Genomic DNA, 19,256 nt, shown 5'->3' with positions numbered 1-19,256 from the left:
GTAACACACAAAACACAATACATTTTTGCAAAGCATTCCCTTTTATTGTAACTGTAGTGAGAAGTGACCCAAGATTTATCGTGTGTAGTGCTGTCTCACATTTCAAAAATTGGTTAAGATGTTAAAACTATGTGTACCGGGTTTTAATATGCAAGGGAATAACAGACACTAATGAAAGTGTCAAAATGGCGTTGATTCATCTACAGACCTCCTCTAATAGATTTACTCTTCTGAGGTCATGCATGTGCGAATGACGCCAAATTAGTCACTGCCACGCATACGAAAGAAACTGCTCTGGTTTGCTGCTTGCAAATTTCCACGAAAAGGCTAATCAGTGGCGAAAAAGGTCATTAATATCCCGGTGAGCTCTCTCTTCTCAAGGCTGAATTTAATGTACAAACTGTTCAATCAGGGCATTATGCCAGATTGCTGTTGTGATCATCCAACGGCTCAGTTAGCTCAAACTAATGGGAAACATCGGGCCACTAACTGTGGTTAAGGTCTCATCAGTTTCCCGCGCACGATTAAGGGCTCTGTATTTGGCTCGTTGATGGACTGTGAATAATACATTGGCGCACAGGATGATTTGTTCTGTTTACCCGCCTGCCTTGTAAAACATCAAAAATGGACCGGCGAATAAAGAAATTCAAGCTTCAATCAATATGGAAGTGATTGTACTACTGACTCTTCACTGTATCATTGGTGTTTTTGTCGGTATTCCGTTTGACAAGTTACTACTGTAAACCGTGCAACATTTAGCTACAGAATGGCTAATGCCAACCTGTTCTCCATCTGATGGATGGAGAGGATGACCCCCGAGTTGAGGCGCTCTTGTTTGAAATTCACCAGCACGGTGAACTCGTTCTTGCCGCTCAGCTTGCGGACGATTTTCTCCGAGACCTCAGCGGGAGCTTTCACTTCTCTTGAAGAACCTAAGTTGCAAAACAAAAATTAAAAACATATTAGATACTCTTTGAAGTCCCTCTAAAGTAAAAATAAATGTCTTCTAAATTTGGCACACCGCTGAGAAGAGTTTTGTTAACAACCCATTTAAATGATTTTTTAAAAATTGGTAAGTATATAAAATGAGGCTTCAAAATCGTGAAAAATCAAGCTGTTCTGTATGCTTTAATACGTTGTCTGTTGAATGTGATAAAACCACACCCCGCTAAATTGTTAACTGCCAATCGTATACTCCTGTAAAAAATGTTTGAGCCATGTGAACATATCTGCTTAAAGCCTCCGATAGCGGGAATATGACTCGCCGGGTCGTTGTGGGACTTTTCAACACCACGACAACAAGGCACTCTACAGTGGCATGCCAGTGCGAAGCCCTTGTTCACACGGTGGCTGTCACGTCGTATGTTTTGTTTTTTATCTTTTCCTCGCTCTTCCATTTTTCTCTGCGTGATGTGTGTGCACTCATGGCCTACAATGAGGCAGTCTAAAGCAGCCACACCAGCGGACGATATGATGTATTTTCGGGGTGTAGACATAGCTAGCTAGCTAAGCGCAATTTGACCAGATAACCGCCGATGCGAACGAAGGCGCTCAAGTTCTTTTACAGTGGGGGAGGGGTGAAAAATGCCAGGGCTGAGGTACGGCACCGGGTCCCGTTTTAGCCCCTCCCAAAAAAATAATCAAGAAAACTGAAATGGTGAAAAACAGTTTAACGCTACATCTCCACAACTAAGTGCTACATACCTTAGATTTTATTCTTTGTATGTTTTGAGCAATTATCTTCATCCATTCATCCATCCATCCATCCATTTTCCAAACCGCTTATCCTCACTAGGGTCGCGGGCGTGCTGGAGCCTATCCCAGCTGCCTCTGGGTGAAATGCGGGGTACACCCTGAACTGGTCACCAGTTCAATCACAGGGCACATATAAACAAACAACCATTCGCACTCACATTCACACCTATGGGCCATTTAGAGTCTTCAATTAACCTACTGTGCATGTTTTTGGAATGTGGGAGGAAACCGGAGTACCCGGAGAAAACTAACGCAGGCACGGGTAGAACATGCAAACTTCACACAGGCGAGGCCGGATTTGAACCCGGGTCCTCAGAACTGTGAGGCAGATGTGCTAACCAATCAGGTCACCGTGCCTGCCAATTATCTTCAAACGTGTATAATGTAATTAGAAGCAAATCCCTGAATTTCCCTTATAGGGTATTCCAAATATTGAAATGGCAAACAAAAGCTTGTACAGACCTGTGATTTAGTTGTCTTTTAAATCAAAAATTCCCATTGAAATCACATATTTGGAATAATGGAATAACTCTCCATCCATCTATCCATCCATCCATTTTCTATACGCCTTATCGTGTTCAGGGAAGCTCGACCCTATCCCAGCTGACATTGATCAAAATGAGGATATACAGTACTTGTTCTTACAGTTTCCCTGCCCTCCACACACATGGGATGTGTTGGCAACTTTGCCCCTCCTAGCTTAGCGTGGCCCTAGGCACCCAGCTCAAAAGGGGCATGCCGTATCTACCTATTCATTTCCGTGCAGACAAACATTCACACTCAAATTTCACACTGTTACTAAGTAGGAATTTAACTCACACTGCTTGCACATAAGTTAAGCGAGTAAACCCCTATCCCATCAGTGACGACGGAATAACTGTTGCAATTTAGCGGCTAGCTCGATAAACTAACATAGCAATCTACACTTTCTTGTCAAACACCACAAACATCCATCCATTCTTTTTTCTACCATTTATCCTGTTCAGAGTTTTGGGATATCCGGCAGTAAATCGGACTTGTTCCCGATGAGGGTTGGACTCCGCCAAGGCTGCCCTTTGTCACCGATTATGGACAGAATTTCAAGGCGCAGCCGAGGCGTAGAGGGGGTATTGCATCTCTGCTTTTTGCAGATGATTGTCATGTGTGTGTGTTCTGGTTGTTGTCTTCCCCCTGTCTCGTACACACCTGCTCCTGAGAGCAGCTTCCCCACCTGTGCCTCGTTTACCCGAATTACCCCTTGCATTTAACCTCGTGTCTCATTCTTTCTGGTCGCCAGTTCGTTGTCCCTTGTTGTCACGAGGTGACTGGGGCATCTGATACGGAGGAGACCCCGGGGACGACCCAGGACATGCTGGAATGACTACGTCTTTCGGATTCCCCCGGAAGAGCTGGATGAAGTGGCTGGGGAGTGGGACGTCTGGGCGTCCCTGCAAAGCTACTGCCCCCGCGACCTGACCTCGGATAAGCGGTAGAAAATGGATGGAGTTTTGGGAGAGCTGAAGCCTATCCCAGCTGATATTGGGCAAAAGGAGGACTTTACCATGGACTGGTCACTAGTAAATTGCAGGGCACACAGAGAGATCCCACCATTTACACTCACAATCACACCGTCACAGAATGGGAACTGAAACCACACTGCCTGCACAAAAGTCAAGTGATTAAACCACTATATCATCAGTGACAACAACACAAACAGATGGACTCAATTGCACAATGCCAGTCACACAAGATCCAAATCAACTGGGTCAATACCAGCTTAGAGTCCTATCAAACCAACAGGCAAGGGAGCAAAAAACATGAAATGGAAACCTACCAAAATAAAAGCAGTATCCACTGCTAAACATAGCTTAACAGAACCAACACTTCTCACTCTGGTCATCTGTCATGACACTTGGACACCCCCCATCCAGACCCCAACTTTTCCTGCTCCAACAATGTACACCAAAACAAGCAGAAATTTCAACAAAGATTTGCCCTTTGCCATTAACTTTTTAAACAGTTAACTTAATTTCAAAAGCACATGTTGCTGTTTTGCACGTCTCTGTGTGCCATAAGCACTGTTTTCATCATACCATTTGCAAACTTCTGCAAAATTACTGCACTATTTAACCACTTGCTTACTGCTTAATGATTGTCTATACATTGAAAATTTGTATAGCTATAGCTCCAGTCTTAAAAGTGTATTTGGCTAGAGTGTCTTTTTGCTATAATATTGAATATAGTATTGAGTCCAGCTTCATACATGGTCAATTCAAAGATGAGTCTAATTCAGATTTTGACTGAAACACAACCAGTCTTTTTCTGCTTAGAACTTAGAACTTAAGTTCGCTTACATCTCGTAAACTTCCCTCTGGGTATTCTTCTCTTACCAGAAAATGTTTCACAAAAAAAATAAAAAAAATAAAAAAATAAAAACATAGAAACAGTTAATCCTTTGTTGCTGACTGAAATGACGTGACCTGAGGTGGCTAAATGCATTATTTGTCAGCTATTCACCTGACAACAAGCACTAACAATGAATTCTGGGTACATTTTCTTTTATTCAGTTGAATACAAAGTAAATTGAATGTTTGTTCAATGCAGTTTTTACCCTTCGAGCTATTTTCTCCCAGCGATACAAACTGCCACATGAGCTTTCGTGACTCCCCATGGAAGTGTAGCAGTGTCAGATCACAATAGAAACTCTCTGCAGCTATTACTGTACTCAAACAACATGTCCTTCATTCATTATTTAACCAAAAGAAGAACGTAATTATGGAAAAATATGTCATTGCTTATGACATATAACAAAGTGGTGCTCAAATATATTGCCGCTGATGTGAATTGGCTTGACGTTTTTAAGGGAAATATGCCATCAAATGCATTTCTGTTAGGATTTCACTGGCTATGAATATTTGACACACTCTTCATTGTGACTGTGGAAGAATATGAATTCATAAATGAAAAATCAGTGTGAATAATCCCCAGCTGGCTCAAAAAATATATTTGTATTTTTTAAAAAAGTGTTATAGCTTCAGTGAATATTCAATGCTCTTGATCAAACACCTTGCTATTGGCTTGGAGTAGAAGCAGGGTCACAAAGCGGTTGAAAAGAAGAAGTCAAAGGGGTCATAGTTCTGGTGTGGACAGATCATCCTTTTCAGTTTAGTGAGATCCTAGCCTGCTATTCCCACCAGCGCATCCTGTTCTCCTTCCCCAAATCTATTCCGACTTCAATGCTACTTTAATGGAGAAATCAATAAATTATGACGTTTCTCAAAAGCCATCATATCAACGGGTTCGCTTCCAGCCACGGATTGCATGCAAGATGCCCTGGCACACTTAGGCGCTCCAGGAAGCTTGCGTGGCAGCTTTATTTGCAGATGGTGAAAGGAGCCAATTATCACAACTGCAATAAGAAACAGAAAACACACCGCGATGAAGACCAGAACACTTTTCAGCCCTGTCTGATACAATGACAACACACAATTTAATCTCCACACAGGTTGTGCTTTCGACACGGTTTGTTAGAGTTAGGCTCGACGCACACCAAGCAACGCAGCCTTACGCAACTGAACGATCGAGCAATGTGTGGGGTTCTGCAACTAGATTTCATAAGTGATCGACCGTAGGAAACTAGTTCAATTTAAATCACAGATGAACGGCAATGCAACATTGCAGATGTATTATAATAATAAAGCTACAGCGGCCGGGCCATTGCACCATGTTGTTTGTGGTAAATTCTAAATTAATACAGTACAGTATATGTGGAGCCTCAAAACATTGTTTCACGATAAGAACGTCAGGAGTCATAGTTTTGTCGTTGCAGCAAGTTGGTATGTGTACGAGGTCAATCCCCAAGTGTGTGGTTGTGAGTCACTGACTGTAATTTGTTCACAATTGTCCAGTTCAGTCGCCTTTGGCCGCATCACTCGCTGTGCGGCGTGCCTAAGGGAGTTAGAGCTGGGGTAAGCGTTAGAGGGATAGGGTTATATCTGATATAATGACAAACAATTTTACAACCAGGTTGTGTTTTCATCAAATGTTAGAGTTAGCGGACTAAGGCTGGGGTTAGGGTTAGGTTGTTTGGATATGTGGCAGGATTACAAGAAAACTACTTTACAGATTTTCCCAAAACTTGGAAGTGTTAGGTTTTGGATTGGGATTTTGGATTGGGGTTAGCGTTAAATGTTGGAGGGGTTAAGGTTAGAGTTAAGTGTTTTTGGATTAGAGTTAGTCCCCATTAAATTTTGCCGAGGATCCAGATAAAGTCCAAGACCCAGAAGAAATACAGACTTGAACTCCGGTGCACACCGAATCAATTGATGAACTCTTGCACAGTTTGGTCGCTGGGAGAATGCGATTCTACCTCAATCCAATCCAAATGGAAAATTCAGCAATTCCGGTAGCGTTTGAACAGATGACTTACCTAATACATCTTCGATTTAGAATGCATGTAAAATAATTTTCTCAAAATTGCATTTTCAAAAATAGCAAGAAAACTAACCGGGAGGAACATGTTTAAAAACCTATCAACTGATCAGACTAGAGAAAGTGAGATGTACGTATGAAAGCCCCCTAAATGAAACATCTCATGGGCACTGCTTCTCAGCCACAGTTTTATGTATTCATATTTCCAGCGCCGTGTCATTCCAGTATAATTGGCTAAAATAGGAGAGATGGTCCAGTTACTGCAAGAGGAGTTTGGCCTGGCAAAATCTGCTGTGTCAACTGATCCCACTTAAAGGCTAAATGCAAATGATCGCTATTCGCACTAATCTGGAAAATTGATGACAATACTTCCTGTCGATTTTCTCAGGTCCAATCCATGCTTCAACACAGTTTAAAACACTTTCAGAGCCACACAGGATGATCAGATCGAGTGAGGCAATACAGTATGTTTGGTTCAGCCTGTTGCCACACCATGTGTTTAACAAACCTAGAGTACGCTGACATTAAAGAAACAAGCGCAGCGGGAGCAGGTGTCAGGGCGGGTCCACACTGTGTGAACGTTGATGAGGCAAGGGGGCAAGGGGGGTGAGGAACCGCTAGTACTGGGCGGCGCCCCAGCTTGGCAGCCGTGAGCCTTTGATCTATGAGTGGATGACTCTCATCAGCAGGTTGAGATAGGAAGGGGGGGGGCTGCCTCAAATGGGACTTAACGGGGTCAACGGGTGGAGGAATTTTTCATTGGGTTTGAGTGATGAGAGTGAAACGAAGGAATAGGCTGCAGAAACGACGCAGGATTGTAACAACACACTTATAAGGAAATACATGAAAGGGGAAGTCATTAAACTCACACTATCCAGGCAACATGCCAACATCCAGAATCATAAGCTAATGGATGATCATCGTAATTGCTAGTGTAGTGTAGTGGTTTACAAAACTCGTTCTCAATCAATGAGCTCTCTCTGTTGTCCTGTGATTGATTGGTGATCAATCCAGGGTGAATCTTGCCTTTCTCCCTGAGTCCGCCAGGTCTTTGACCCTGAATAAGACAAGCGGTACAGAAAATAGCTGGCAGGATATGTTGTTCTACATGATTAACTATTGCAATTGGGTTTTGGTTTCTCTTCAACACTCCAATTACAAATCTAAAAATCATTTCAAAGGCCTGACAATGAATGATGAAGAGAAGCTTTGTCCATCTTTATGTACAGTCTAATATCAGGAGAGTCACTAGACCCCCGTCTGCCTGATCAATGGATCCCTACTGAGGCCACCATTGTTTATCTATTGGAACAGCCACCTACTCTTTGCAACCCTCCTGTGGAGTCATACTACTGCTTGGAAATGACCATTTCCTGTATGATTACATAAAATGTTGTCATATATACTGTAATTGTTTACAGGCTATGGGGACAAGCTTCTCTCAGCTAGCCCATCGTCTCAGGCTCACTCTAAGCAGACGAGGCTTTGGGTTCCAACCTAATCGTAGGTCTTCAGGGTGCTTTAATGGTTGCACTCAGTAACCCATTTCCATCCCTCTACTACACTTCTAATCTCACACTATCCGATGTGGTCTTATTTCGTCCACAGTACCTGCGCCTCCCATCCCTGCATCCACACGGAAGCATGTTGCCAATGCTGCACCAGACACAAGCGCACACATTATGTATTTAGAACAGGTTCCCCACAGCACAGCTTGAGAGTCCAGATACACCGGGCTTTACGACAATCCCTTTCTCACACATTGCTTCCGTCTCTACCGCTATTTACAGCACAGGAGCTTTGTACTGAAAAGAGGAGAGGAGAATCTAACTTAGCTTTTCTTTCTCCATGAAGGAGCTTTCTGGCATGAATGGGCAGCAGAAACTCGAAATTGTCTGCTTTTCATAACCTCATAGAAAGAGTTGTCGCTTGAAAAAAAAAGTTTTAGGCGACCAAAAGTTTTGAATAAAGGGTTTAATTTTGGAATTTATTTTCATCACTTAATCGAATCGTCCACCCATCAGAATCATAATGGCACTACCTGTTCTCCATGAACCAGGAAGCTGCCTGCCAACGACTAAACTGATGTTTTTGTCCACTATTGTTAATTGTTCAGCCTTGGCAGAGGTCATGAGAGACATTTGCATCTATCACACAAAGATCCCGCAAAATTGCCACATCAGAATTGTTACAGTAGATCCAGCATTGATCCACCTTTTACCCAAATTTCACTGCAACAGGACGTTGCCACAACTGTGGGGGCATCGGGTGGGCACCTCACAATCAGAGAATTAGACGCATGATGACATGGGCTGGTGTATATGTATGAACGATAAAGCACGAAATACTGTTTTCAACACAGGGCGGGAAAAGAGAGTGTCAGTTGATAAACGTCACACTCCTGTCCCATTTTGTAATACAGTTGTAATAACCAACTGTTGCAGGTCCAATACTACAAGATGCAAAATGGCACGGTCTTCATCCTGCTTTTACTAGTAGTGTAAAATAGAGAAAATTGGCAAATACATTTTTTCAATTACTGCCTATATTTATAGTTTAAACCCTAAATATACCCAAAACTATGATCGCAAAACACTTTAACATAAGTTCAAGCTCAGCTAACAACATTACCCTTACAAATAAATGGGTTACAGATCATTTTATTTTAAAAAACCACACCGGAAAGGTAAGGTGTGTACACTGGTGTGTATATCGCTGCTTCGCAACACGTAGGAAACAGTTAGTAGTTTCCGATTAGCCATTTTATTACATTTTTGACTCAGTGATACATAGATACGCTCTCTTTTTTATTAATACCTACACAATATTGCAAATGACTATCTTTAGTTGGGCTTTTGCTGTACCTTAGGTTGAGAAGCTAGCTAGTTAGAAACTTCCACCACTGCCAATAGCGATCAAGACATTTCCTTCCATCATCTTGAGAAGTTTACCACCCTGCTTTCTCTGCTGTCAACCCCACAAGGAGCCTCGCCTGCCTGTCGGACTTCTACTGGAATCTTCCATCACCCTGCTGTTCACTGTCAACCCGGCCGACCATCAGTTGGTAGCCAACGCTGGATACGCATCTGCTAACATGGTGCTTTACAAGGAGCAGGGCATTTGATCAGTATTTTAGGCCATTACAGAAAGCATGAATAGTTGTGATAGTTATGTTCTTTTGCACAGAGCTCTTCATCACACCCAATTTCAAAGACCAGCTTTACACTGTAGTTCCCACTTCTTTGAAACCTTCACTTCTGCACTCCATTCAGTTAATGTCCGGTGAGGAGTCAGCAAGCCGCAAGATGCACTTAAAGAGGCCAAGAGGAGGGGTCAGAGTAAACCCAACCATCCAAACAGCAGCGGAGAACGCATTACTATGATGAATCCGGGAGAGTGAAGTCTGTTATTGTGTAATGTGTGTAATGTTCTAAAAATAACAGCAGATATTTCTGACAACATGTTTTATGTGTCAGCCTGAGCGAAAGACGAGCATGTGAGTAGGAGGGTTCGGCGAGAGAACATCACCTCAGAAGGATTAGACTGAGTAATGATCAACTACTCCACCTGCAGAAAACTCCTAATCATTCATTTGTGTCAACACACATGCAGGTGTGGACAGAGATTCAGGCCAGCCCAGAGCTTCTACTGGAAGGAGGCCACAGAGATATACGCAAGCACGCACACGCTCCTGCCAGTTCCGAGCCAATCTGCATTTGCCTGGCCGACCTGCCCCACTGTGCCTCCGCTCTTCTGGAACAAACGCTAAACGGAGCCAAGGGCACCTCCAGGACTGCTTTAGCCAGCAATTCCTCCTCAATCCTCAGCGTCGCCTTCCTCAATGACCACCTTGCTTGACATTCACACACATAAAACACACAAAGCTCAGCCCAGCTGCACGACTGCCCCGGGAGGACGGGAATAATGTCGCAGCTCCACAGCGGTCACCGGAATGCAAGATTAGGCTCGCCTCACAGGGCAGCTGGCTAAACAGATTTTGACCTCAGGGTGGTGGGTATAATGTCACCGAGCAGTTTGGAAAGCTTGGCTAACTTTTGTAGACCAGCCAAATAAAGAACTGAGGGGAACAACAGCACTTTGTCCCGCAAACCATGCCCTAAGCAGTTGGGGCATCGGTTTATTGCTCCACCGCAACTTTTGGGGGGAAGCACACTGCTGGCGTTCCTTCAACCAGGCCAAATGTCTGTATTTTAGAACTATAGAATGGGATTTGAACCCGTCACCCTTAAGTCAGAATGAATTGCTGCCCCACAAGCCACCACAAACTATATATACAATTAACTGAAGTTCATCGTAGGGATAAATTAGTAAGTTAGTTGCTCATTATGAGTGCAGATTGTTGAAGAACAACAAGATTTGTAAATACAGTATGACAAAGTATGGCTGTAGTGTTGTTTGCATTGGGAAATTTAAGCGAGGCAGACAGCAAAATCATTGAAAAAAGGCAAAAATAGCCACACAGTGCTCTATTTTGGCTGCGGCTCCTTTCCAAAACAATTAAAAACCATTAGGAGAGCATCAATGTGTACCCGCTGCAAAGCAACATAGAGAACATCACACGCACCTGTAAAAGCTTACCAAAAAAAAAGACAAATACTCGCCCACCTTCACCATTTCTTTTGTGTAGGATTTTGCTAATAACTGGTTAAAAACACCTAAAAACAACATCCCTATCGAACAATTATCTTTTCCAAACACATTGTATGTCTTCCTCACAAAAGTGGAAGAATGGAGCGTTCGCAGAACACACACACACTGGGGTGTTTTATTATAAATTTGTCTCTTCCCTTCTGCAGCACTTCAGTGTGAATACCGTCAGGGACACACACACACGCACTCACACACTTTGAGATGCAACTACAGAGCAGCAGAAAGGATGCTCTTGTGATGTTTGCACCTTGAATGAGTTTGGTCCGCACGATTGAAGCCAGAGCGGAGTTAATAATAATGTGTACTGTGGGGGGAAGGGAGGCGTTGCTGGGTGTGGCTCCGGTGCTTTTTCTTCATACTGAGACACATACCTCAATATTAAATGGCATGCAGGGTAGTGCTAATGATGGGCCGATTTTGTATCACCTCGCACCAGGAAGCGGGGGGAGGGGGTGGATTGCGTAGCCTGAGGGCTTTCTCCATGACGCCCATCCCCTAGGTCCGGCTGTTGCCCTGACAGCTACTTGAAACAGCATCAGCATAGGGGCCCCACCCTAAACCATCGCCCCCACCCCTTCTGCTCAATGCATTTGACTTACAGATGCTAAAACAAAGCAAAAAGCTAAACCTGCATAATATACGGGACAATATATTACGGACACCTCTCAGTATGATGCAGTAAAGTTCTACACCAGCAAAGCAATGAACATACAGTGACGCCTAGAGATACCAGTTTAATTTGTTCCGTGACCATGCTTGCAACTCAAAACACCCATATCTCTAATCATCTTTCCTCATTAAAAATAATGAAAATGCCATTAATCTATTCCACCCCCCCCAAAAAAACAACAACATTTTGTTATGTTTTTTATTATTTCAAAAATAGCACTCTATAATATTTTACATTATAAAAACACACAATAACGACATAATTAAACAATTTTTGCTATTTTTTTTGCTTCATTTCAGTGGACATTGTGCTGCTCCTTTCAATGTGCCTGCCTAGGCCACATGGGGGCCTCTGCTCAAATATTGTAGATCGCAATTTAATCGTCCCTTTGAATAAACGACGCTGTACCACAAATTCTAGCCTCCCTTTTTTTGTTCTCCCAAATAAATTCCTCACCTCTAATAAAAACCTGATACTTTCAACAGTTAAGTGCTGTATCTTTTAAGAATGTTTAGGTGTTCCTGTTGTGACCGTCGTGTAATATACTATATCCTCACATAGTGGAATCTGCCATGCCTTAATGAAATGCTTGGTGCTTCATCCACATGAATGGAATGAAACTCAAATACATGTTGAACAACTGTTTGCCCCCTGCCTTAATAAATGCCTTACACCAAATAAAAACATGATACTTTCTTTTCATGAATAAAGGAAGTGGATCTTGTTAATCAATTATAATATATGCCGTGCCCCAATCAACTGCCTTGTCGTTCATGAATATCACTGGAATTAAACTCAAATGGAATATCAACTGTATCCCCTTGCATAAATGAAGGCCTTACCCCAAATAAAACATCGAATACTCTCCCTAATTTAGTAAAGGTACTGGATATTGTTAATCATCTCTAATAAACTCTGTCACCCAATCAATTTCTGGGTGCTTCAGCCAACATGAATGGAATAAAACTCAAATGGAACATTTGCTGTATTCCATCCACCCCAAATATACACTTTACCCCTCATAAACACCTAGTACTCTCTGCAGTTGAGTAAACAGACACCTTGTCCTCTCTTTGCCTCCTCCTGCCTCCAGTCAGAACACAGAGATATCAGCCTTCCTTCTGGGCAGATAGCCGGCAGCAGTCGAAGGGCACAGCCATGGAAATGTTCTGCCTGCAATCTAATGAGCGCGGGAATGTCACCGCGGGCCTGTCTGCCGGTGCCGGCCGCCTGCCCGCCTCGAACATCCATACATGTTGAATCAGCACAGCTGCCAGACAGCGCTTCCTCCCCTCCCTTTCTCTCCTGCTTTCTTCCTCCTTTACGTCCCGTCCCGCTCGCTCGCTCGCTCGGCGTGTCTATTTCCATCACAAACACAAACGCAGGCCTCTACCTCACCCCGCACCGTTAAACTAAACGCAGACATCCCGAATGTCTGCTACGAATAAAACGTCACTTTCTCATGCCTGGGTGTGTGCTTATTGAGGGCAAGGAGATGCACAGAAAATGAGAATAAATGAGAATTACCAACAACAAAAAAGCAACTGTTATAAGAGATAGCAGTAGCTTTCTTTTTGCATCCCAAGCAGAGGGAGCTGCCTTCCCCCTCGCTACCTGCATGGATAGTGAGAGCACTTGTGACAACTGTTTTCAGTCTCCAAAGAGGACATCAAACGGGCCGCCTTCACAGAGACTGCTGCCGCTTGCTCAGCGGCTGCAGATTAGAAGATATCAGGAGGGAGACAGCAGACAAAATGACTGTCCCGAAGCAACATTCTCACTTTAAGCCGCCTGCGCAGAGATCTTTCTCGCGAACATTAGCATGGATCTAAAAACTTTTAAAAAAAAAAATCTTCTTTTTTTTTAAATGCACATTCTTCTTCTGTGTTGCTGCTTTTGGCTGCATTTTTGACAGATAGCTTTGTCCTTCTCATGATAGGTCTTTTTAGAGTCTCATTAGATCAACTAAGGAGGTTTTCATCAGCATTAGTCTTGACAGCATGTACACATTTTCTTTTTAATCAACCTGTATTTTTAATGATGGATGATGCTGGCTTTCCCGGGTTATTCCAATTCAATGCACACAATGATGATGTCATAATGGTTAATGGTAAACGGACTGCATTTATATAGAGCGCATAGACATCCGCCAAGGCCGGCCAATCCTAATTAGTATTTGAATCATGAGAAAAACCATTCGTGCATCCTGGGCTCAAAGGGCAACTACACACCCAAATTTGTCCAAATCAGCTAACAACCGGAGGACAGCTGACTAAGAAAACCACTGATTTGTTACCAAAATGATCTGGATGGGAAATCTTTGGCCATAATATTTCAGAATACTGTATATCTATCCAATAGGCGCATGCATGGCTACATCAAAAATGCTGATGTTTTGGCCTATAGTACAGGTTTTGTCCTTAAAATTGAGACTGTCCAAATCTCTTAACCATTTGCGGGTAGACAGTTTTTTTCTCCTGGGCCGGTGCATAAATGTACATCGCATATGGGTCTATACTGACAAATGAAAGCGGCGATTTCGGCAACCAAATCAGCTGATGCTGCTTGTTTTGGATTCTAAAGTATGGTGTAAGGAATCAAAGATATCAATTAATGCTGTTCACGTTCGTAAATACAATTTCAAACAGATGCATATTTAGTGTTAAAAGAAAGAAAAGAAAGTCATGTTTTTATGTGCTTTGAACAACATTTGCTGTCTGTACGCAGAGTTTTGAATCTAGTTAATTTCTCTCGTCTGTGCACTTTGTTTGGTCCAAATGAACCAGATTCTGGTCACGGTACTGAAACAATTGTATGCTAAATAAAATCAGTAGTCCATAAACCAAGCCTCCTTCCTGTTTATTTTTTATTTGTATTTTGCTTTGCTCTGAATTGTGTGACAAGGAACTGAACCAGGCACCACAGATCACTAGTGGTTAGCACGTCTGCCTCACAGTTGAGGGGCACTAGGTTCGAATCTCTGCATGTTCTCCCAGTGCTTGCTTGGGTTTTCTCCTGGTACTAAGGCTCCCTCCCACATTTCAAAAACATGCACATTAGTTTAATTGAAGACTTTAAATTGTCCATAGTTGTGAATGAGAGTCTGAACGCTCGTATGTCTTTGTGTGCCCTGCGACTGTCTGGCGACTAGTCCAGGGTGTAGACTCCACCTCCTAATGAGGATGGATGGGACCAAACCAAAAAGAGAAAACCGTCCAAATTTACAACTGATTATGACTAGAAAGAAACAAGTACATTGGTGCCTTAACTTACAAGTGTAATTCGTTCCGTAGTCATGCTTGTAACACGAAACACTGGCATCTCAAATCTTCTTTGCCCATAGAAATTAATGGAAATGCCAGTAACCCGTTCCATCGCCACATTGTGCTCCTTCTGGTTCCTATGACTTGACCACCAGGGGGCAGTATAATACAGACATAGAATATGAGTATAAACCAAGCAAACGGTCACAACTGCTTAGTATGCTGCAGTAATATTAGTAGTTTTTCACAGAAGATAAAGAATATATGCCTGTGAGTATTGTTGCCTGTGTTGCTACACCTTTATGTTCAAATGTCTGTTGTTTAAAGGGTTGTAACTAGTGTAACATTGATACTAGTTTTGTTAGCCCATTTATAGCGTTTTGCATTCTGTGTTAACATTAAACTAACAAACTTTGTATGAGAAAAAGTGATGTGGTCATTTTTAAATACACGACATGTAATTTTCTTTTTTGTTTGTTTAGTTTGAAAAAACTAAACTAACTAAAAAACTGCTGCTTGTTGTGAAGTGAGTTGAGTTTTTGCTCGCAAGACAACAAAAAAACGGTCGAGCGACAGCTTGAATTTTGAAAAACTTGTAAGTTGGGTGGGTCACTTGTAAGTCGTGGTACCACTGTATTGGTGATAACACAGCCTACATTAAATATAACATAGTAAATCCCATTGGAGATCAAATGTCATCCCTACATGTGATGGTATGATTGTTAAAATGCCTCAGCCTTTGTGGAGGTCCACATTCTCTATGTGTTTTGAAAGTAGTTGGTATCAGACTTGACAACTCCATTCAACGACCTGACCAGGGAAACTTGCAAAAGTAAGAGATAACACACATCTTTCAACAGCTGTTCAGACAGCACACACTCTGCACATCATCATCCACCAGTGGGTGAGTTCTACTGGAGAGTGGATGGATGCACGTTCCCCACCCTCAACCCCACTCCCCTCTTCCAAAACTGCAAATAAACCACATATTCGGGCGTGACATTAGGACAAACGGAATAAAGGGCAGCAATGGTGCAAAAAGCACTTCCTCGAGTGCGTGTGGCCTTGCCATACCTTGGAAGCGGAACGCTCTTGACTCTCTGTGAAAGCCTTGAACCTGAGTAACTCCATCAAATCCATCTGCGGGCATGAGTTCATCCAACACGCTGATGCGCAGAGCTGGGTCGACCCCAAAACCTTGCACTAATTTGCAGAAATACAAACATTCATTGTTAATGGTGGGTGGCTGTTGTGATTCTGAAAGGTCTTGCTTGACAACTGCATGAAAACAACATATGAATTAATTATGTTAGGCAACATGGATGGATCGGCGATGGCAATGTCCTTACCTGAGCAAGTGCAGAATATGCAGACAACCAGAAACAGCTGTAACAATCCCATGGTGAATGTATGTTCTACAAGAAAAATGTGTCCATATTTTTGTCCACTTCTGATAGATAGAGTGCGATGGCCGGAATATTAGCAATCCAGGATGCTGAGCGGGGGCATTATCCAAACTTTACATCCCCCGGCGATGAAGAGGCGTTAAAAAAATAAATAAATAAATAGCAACGATGAAAGTCCAATGTTGTTATTATTACTCCATGTAGGATGTGAAGATGGGCTCTAAGAGCGCCGTCCGCGGGCACAGGTGGATGCACAAAGGGAAATGTGACGCTGCCTTCTCCAGCTCAACAGACGGTCATCCTGCCGCGGCGCTGAAGGAAGCCAGCAACTGCCGCCCAGGATGGAGGGGAGCGCGGGGAGGGAGGGCCGGAGAACTCCTCCTGTCCTGGGAGGAAGTGAAGGGGGAGAGTGGGGGAACAGCGCCTACTCGTGGTGGGATAATATAAAACCCCTGCAAGTTTATACAAGGTGGGCCAAAGGTAGGAACACCATTCACTTTTGTTGTTTTTGTACATTTTCCATCAACAATGACGTATAATTGGAGTAAAACCAAATAAAGCGGATTCTTAAGCAGTACCGAAGGAAGGAAAGCAGAAAAGTACTTTTAAACAAAGGAAGGAAGGATGTAAGGATGGATGTCAGGATGCATGAATAAAAAGCAAGCCTGAGGGAAGGCCGGCAGGGAGAAAGAAGAAATATATTAAGGAAAGAATGAAGGATGAAATGTAAGGAAGGAAGGAAGGAACGAAGGATGAATAAATACAAGGTGGGTTTGAGGGCACAGTCGGCAGACGTGAAGGAAGGAAAGTAGGTTAAAGGAAAGGGGAAAAGGATGTAGGATGCAAGAATAAAAAGCAGGCCTGAGGGAAGAACTCATTCCATTGAAGAGTCTAAATCACATGTGTCAAACTTAAGGCCCGAGGGCCAAATCTGGCCCACCACGTCACGTTATGTGCCCCGCAAAAGCAAATCATTTGCGGCGATAATGTTGAAAAGTGATATTGCAACCATTTTTGTTGCCGATCCCCCTTTTCAAACAAATATAACAGTAGTTGAACAATTTAATAGCTTCTTATTTGAAAAGTAATTATGCATCCATTGTATTTGTAACAATAATGAGGTGATTATGAAAACATTTATCTTTTCACAGTCATAACGGCCCGTTGAGGGAAACCATAACTACGATGTGAACCAAAATACAACTGAGTTTGACACCCCTGCTCTAAATTGTCCATAGATGTGAACGTGAGCGTGTTTGGCATTTGTCTGTCGATGCCCATCATGTGATTGACTAGTGACCAATCCAGGGTGAACAAACTCCGGCCTCTACCCCAAAGTCAGTTCGGGATCAGCTCCAACTCACCTTGGACTGACTTTAGAGAGGCCATGCACTGCCAAGAAAATAGATTAACTTTACTCCTCTTGGAAACCACCTGTCTTATCAATTGACTGTCTAAGAGCACGGTCGAATTTTGCATGCTTAAGGTATCACATCATCACTTTTGTTCTTTGGCAAGTCACCATCATCTGCTGTCAGCTAAGCTTTGTCTTTTTGACACGTGGTAGGTAATAAAATAGATTAAAATGGGCTGCTCGGCTGACTCATCCTCGTCAATGTCTTTTTATAGAGCTCAAATGCTTTGAATATTACTTCAGCCGTTGGTTCATCCTCCTCATCCATGGGAACACTTTACCTTTTTGAAAGGGCCCGTGTGAAGATTCTTGCAAGGAAACACTGTTTCTCTTTGCCCAGTATGCTGATAAATCCGCTGCCAGATGGACAGGAACAGAAGTGTTTCTTCATAACGCTGTGGTCAGAGGCTATCCTAAATTGACAACACACTTCAGCCAATCCCTGAATGACTTGCAAAGACTTTTGTTGGCTGGGCTGGCTGTGTTGAAGTAGCTTGTCAAGTGATTCCGGGGAGCGTTCCAGATCTCTTCCCGTGCTCGGCTTTTTTTCTTAGAACTCCCAATTTGGATCGCTATCCCGCTCCACATTGTTTCCACTCACGCCAAAAACATGGTCTGTGATCACTGTGGTGTAAAAATAGATGACAAAAAAGGGCGAGAATCTGTACAATCTTGCTTTTATAAGGCCCCGGGCCCTGCACTCCGTACATTATTAATACAATAATGTTTCTTCTAGGTCCACGCAGGAAATGTAATTACTTTACATTGCCCAAAAGTTGTCATTTGCTGTAGTGCCATGGGGAGCATATGAGCCATTAAAGCAAGTCCCCAGCCAAGAATGAAAAGTAATAAGAGCGCATACCTTTACTCTTGAAGAGCACACACACAGGCACTACATCAAAGGTGGCTAACCTTTTTTGAAAAAGAGAGCTACTTCTTGGGTACTTAATAACAGTGGCAAGTAGTGCATTTCGATCTAGGCCTTCAGTGGGGACTTAAGTGACGAATACCATTAAGTGATGAATACCATTATTACTAAAAGGCACTATGTTGGTGACTCCTTCAGCAGAGTCTCTCAGTGCAAGGACAATTCCTTTTGCTTCATCCATCGTTAAGAACTACGGTTTTACAACATTCACAACCATTTCCCTTTGTCCAAATAGTTTTGACCCCCTGAAAATAGAGGTACATAAAATGGCTACCTTTACAAAATGATAAATGACATATTTTGGTGGAACACCTTAAATTCAGCTACTCTATATATAATTAATAATGTTCTTCTATCTTATGTGAAAGATGGTGACTTAGAGTTGTTGTTCTGAGAGAACTGCATATATGTCATGTTTACTTTAGCTGAATATCAGCAGAGTCGGTGTTGACTTGTTTTGCTCATTTGTACCTGCAGCCAGCTGGTTCAATGGCGCGCAGTCTTCTCATGAATTTGCACTCACTCTAAAAAGCAACGGACACAATATTATCATTATAATCATACAATAATCGAAATGTGGGACTAACGTGAGTGACAAAAAAAATAGTGTAGAGAACGTCAAGTATTCCATGGCATGCTTTTCATCTCTTAACTAAAATCTTACTCATTTTCCAACGACACGAAATATAACATATTACCAATCTCTGTCGAAAAGTGCGCGTGAAAATAAAAACTTTAT

The 19,256-nt window shown here is 42.6% G+C and overlaps 1 protein-coding gene across 3 annotated transcripts in view; it reads right to left on the bottom strand.

Moving 5' to 3' along the window:
* nell2a (neural EGFL like 2a) overlaps nucleotides 1–16,511 on the bottom strand; it is a 110,642-nt gene extending 94,131 nt beyond the window's left edge. The window contains exons 1-3 of one of the 3 annotated variants that reach the window (XM_061773717.1): nucleotides 16,119–16,511; nucleotides 15,844–15,972; nucleotides 782–932 (exon numbers count right to left, since the gene is read on the bottom strand). In XM_061773717.1, coding sequence (XP_061629701.1) covers nucleotides 782–932; nucleotides 15,844–15,972; nucleotides 16,119–16,170 — 332 coding nt within the window. In that variant the 5' untranslated portion in view covers nucleotides 16,171–16,511. The remainder of the gene's footprint in view (nucleotides 1–781; nucleotides 933–15,843; nucleotides 15,973–16,118) is intronic. The other 2 variants (XM_061773715.1, XM_061773716.1) reach the window with 2 other exon arrangements.
* Between the last annotated feature and the right edge of the window lie 2,745 nt (nucleotides 16,512–19,256).

Source organism: Phyllopteryx taeniolatus, chromosome 5 (assembly GCF_024500385.1).
Source record: "Phyllopteryx taeniolatus isolate TA_2022b chromosome 5, UOR_Ptae_1.2, whole genome shotgun sequence".
NCBI lineage: Eukaryota > Metazoa > Chordata > Actinopteri > Syngnathiformes > Syngnathidae > Phyllopteryx > Phyllopteryx taeniolatus.
Note: the sequence above shows the minus strand (reverse complement) of the source record. Positions and strands in the feature narration are given on the sequence as shown.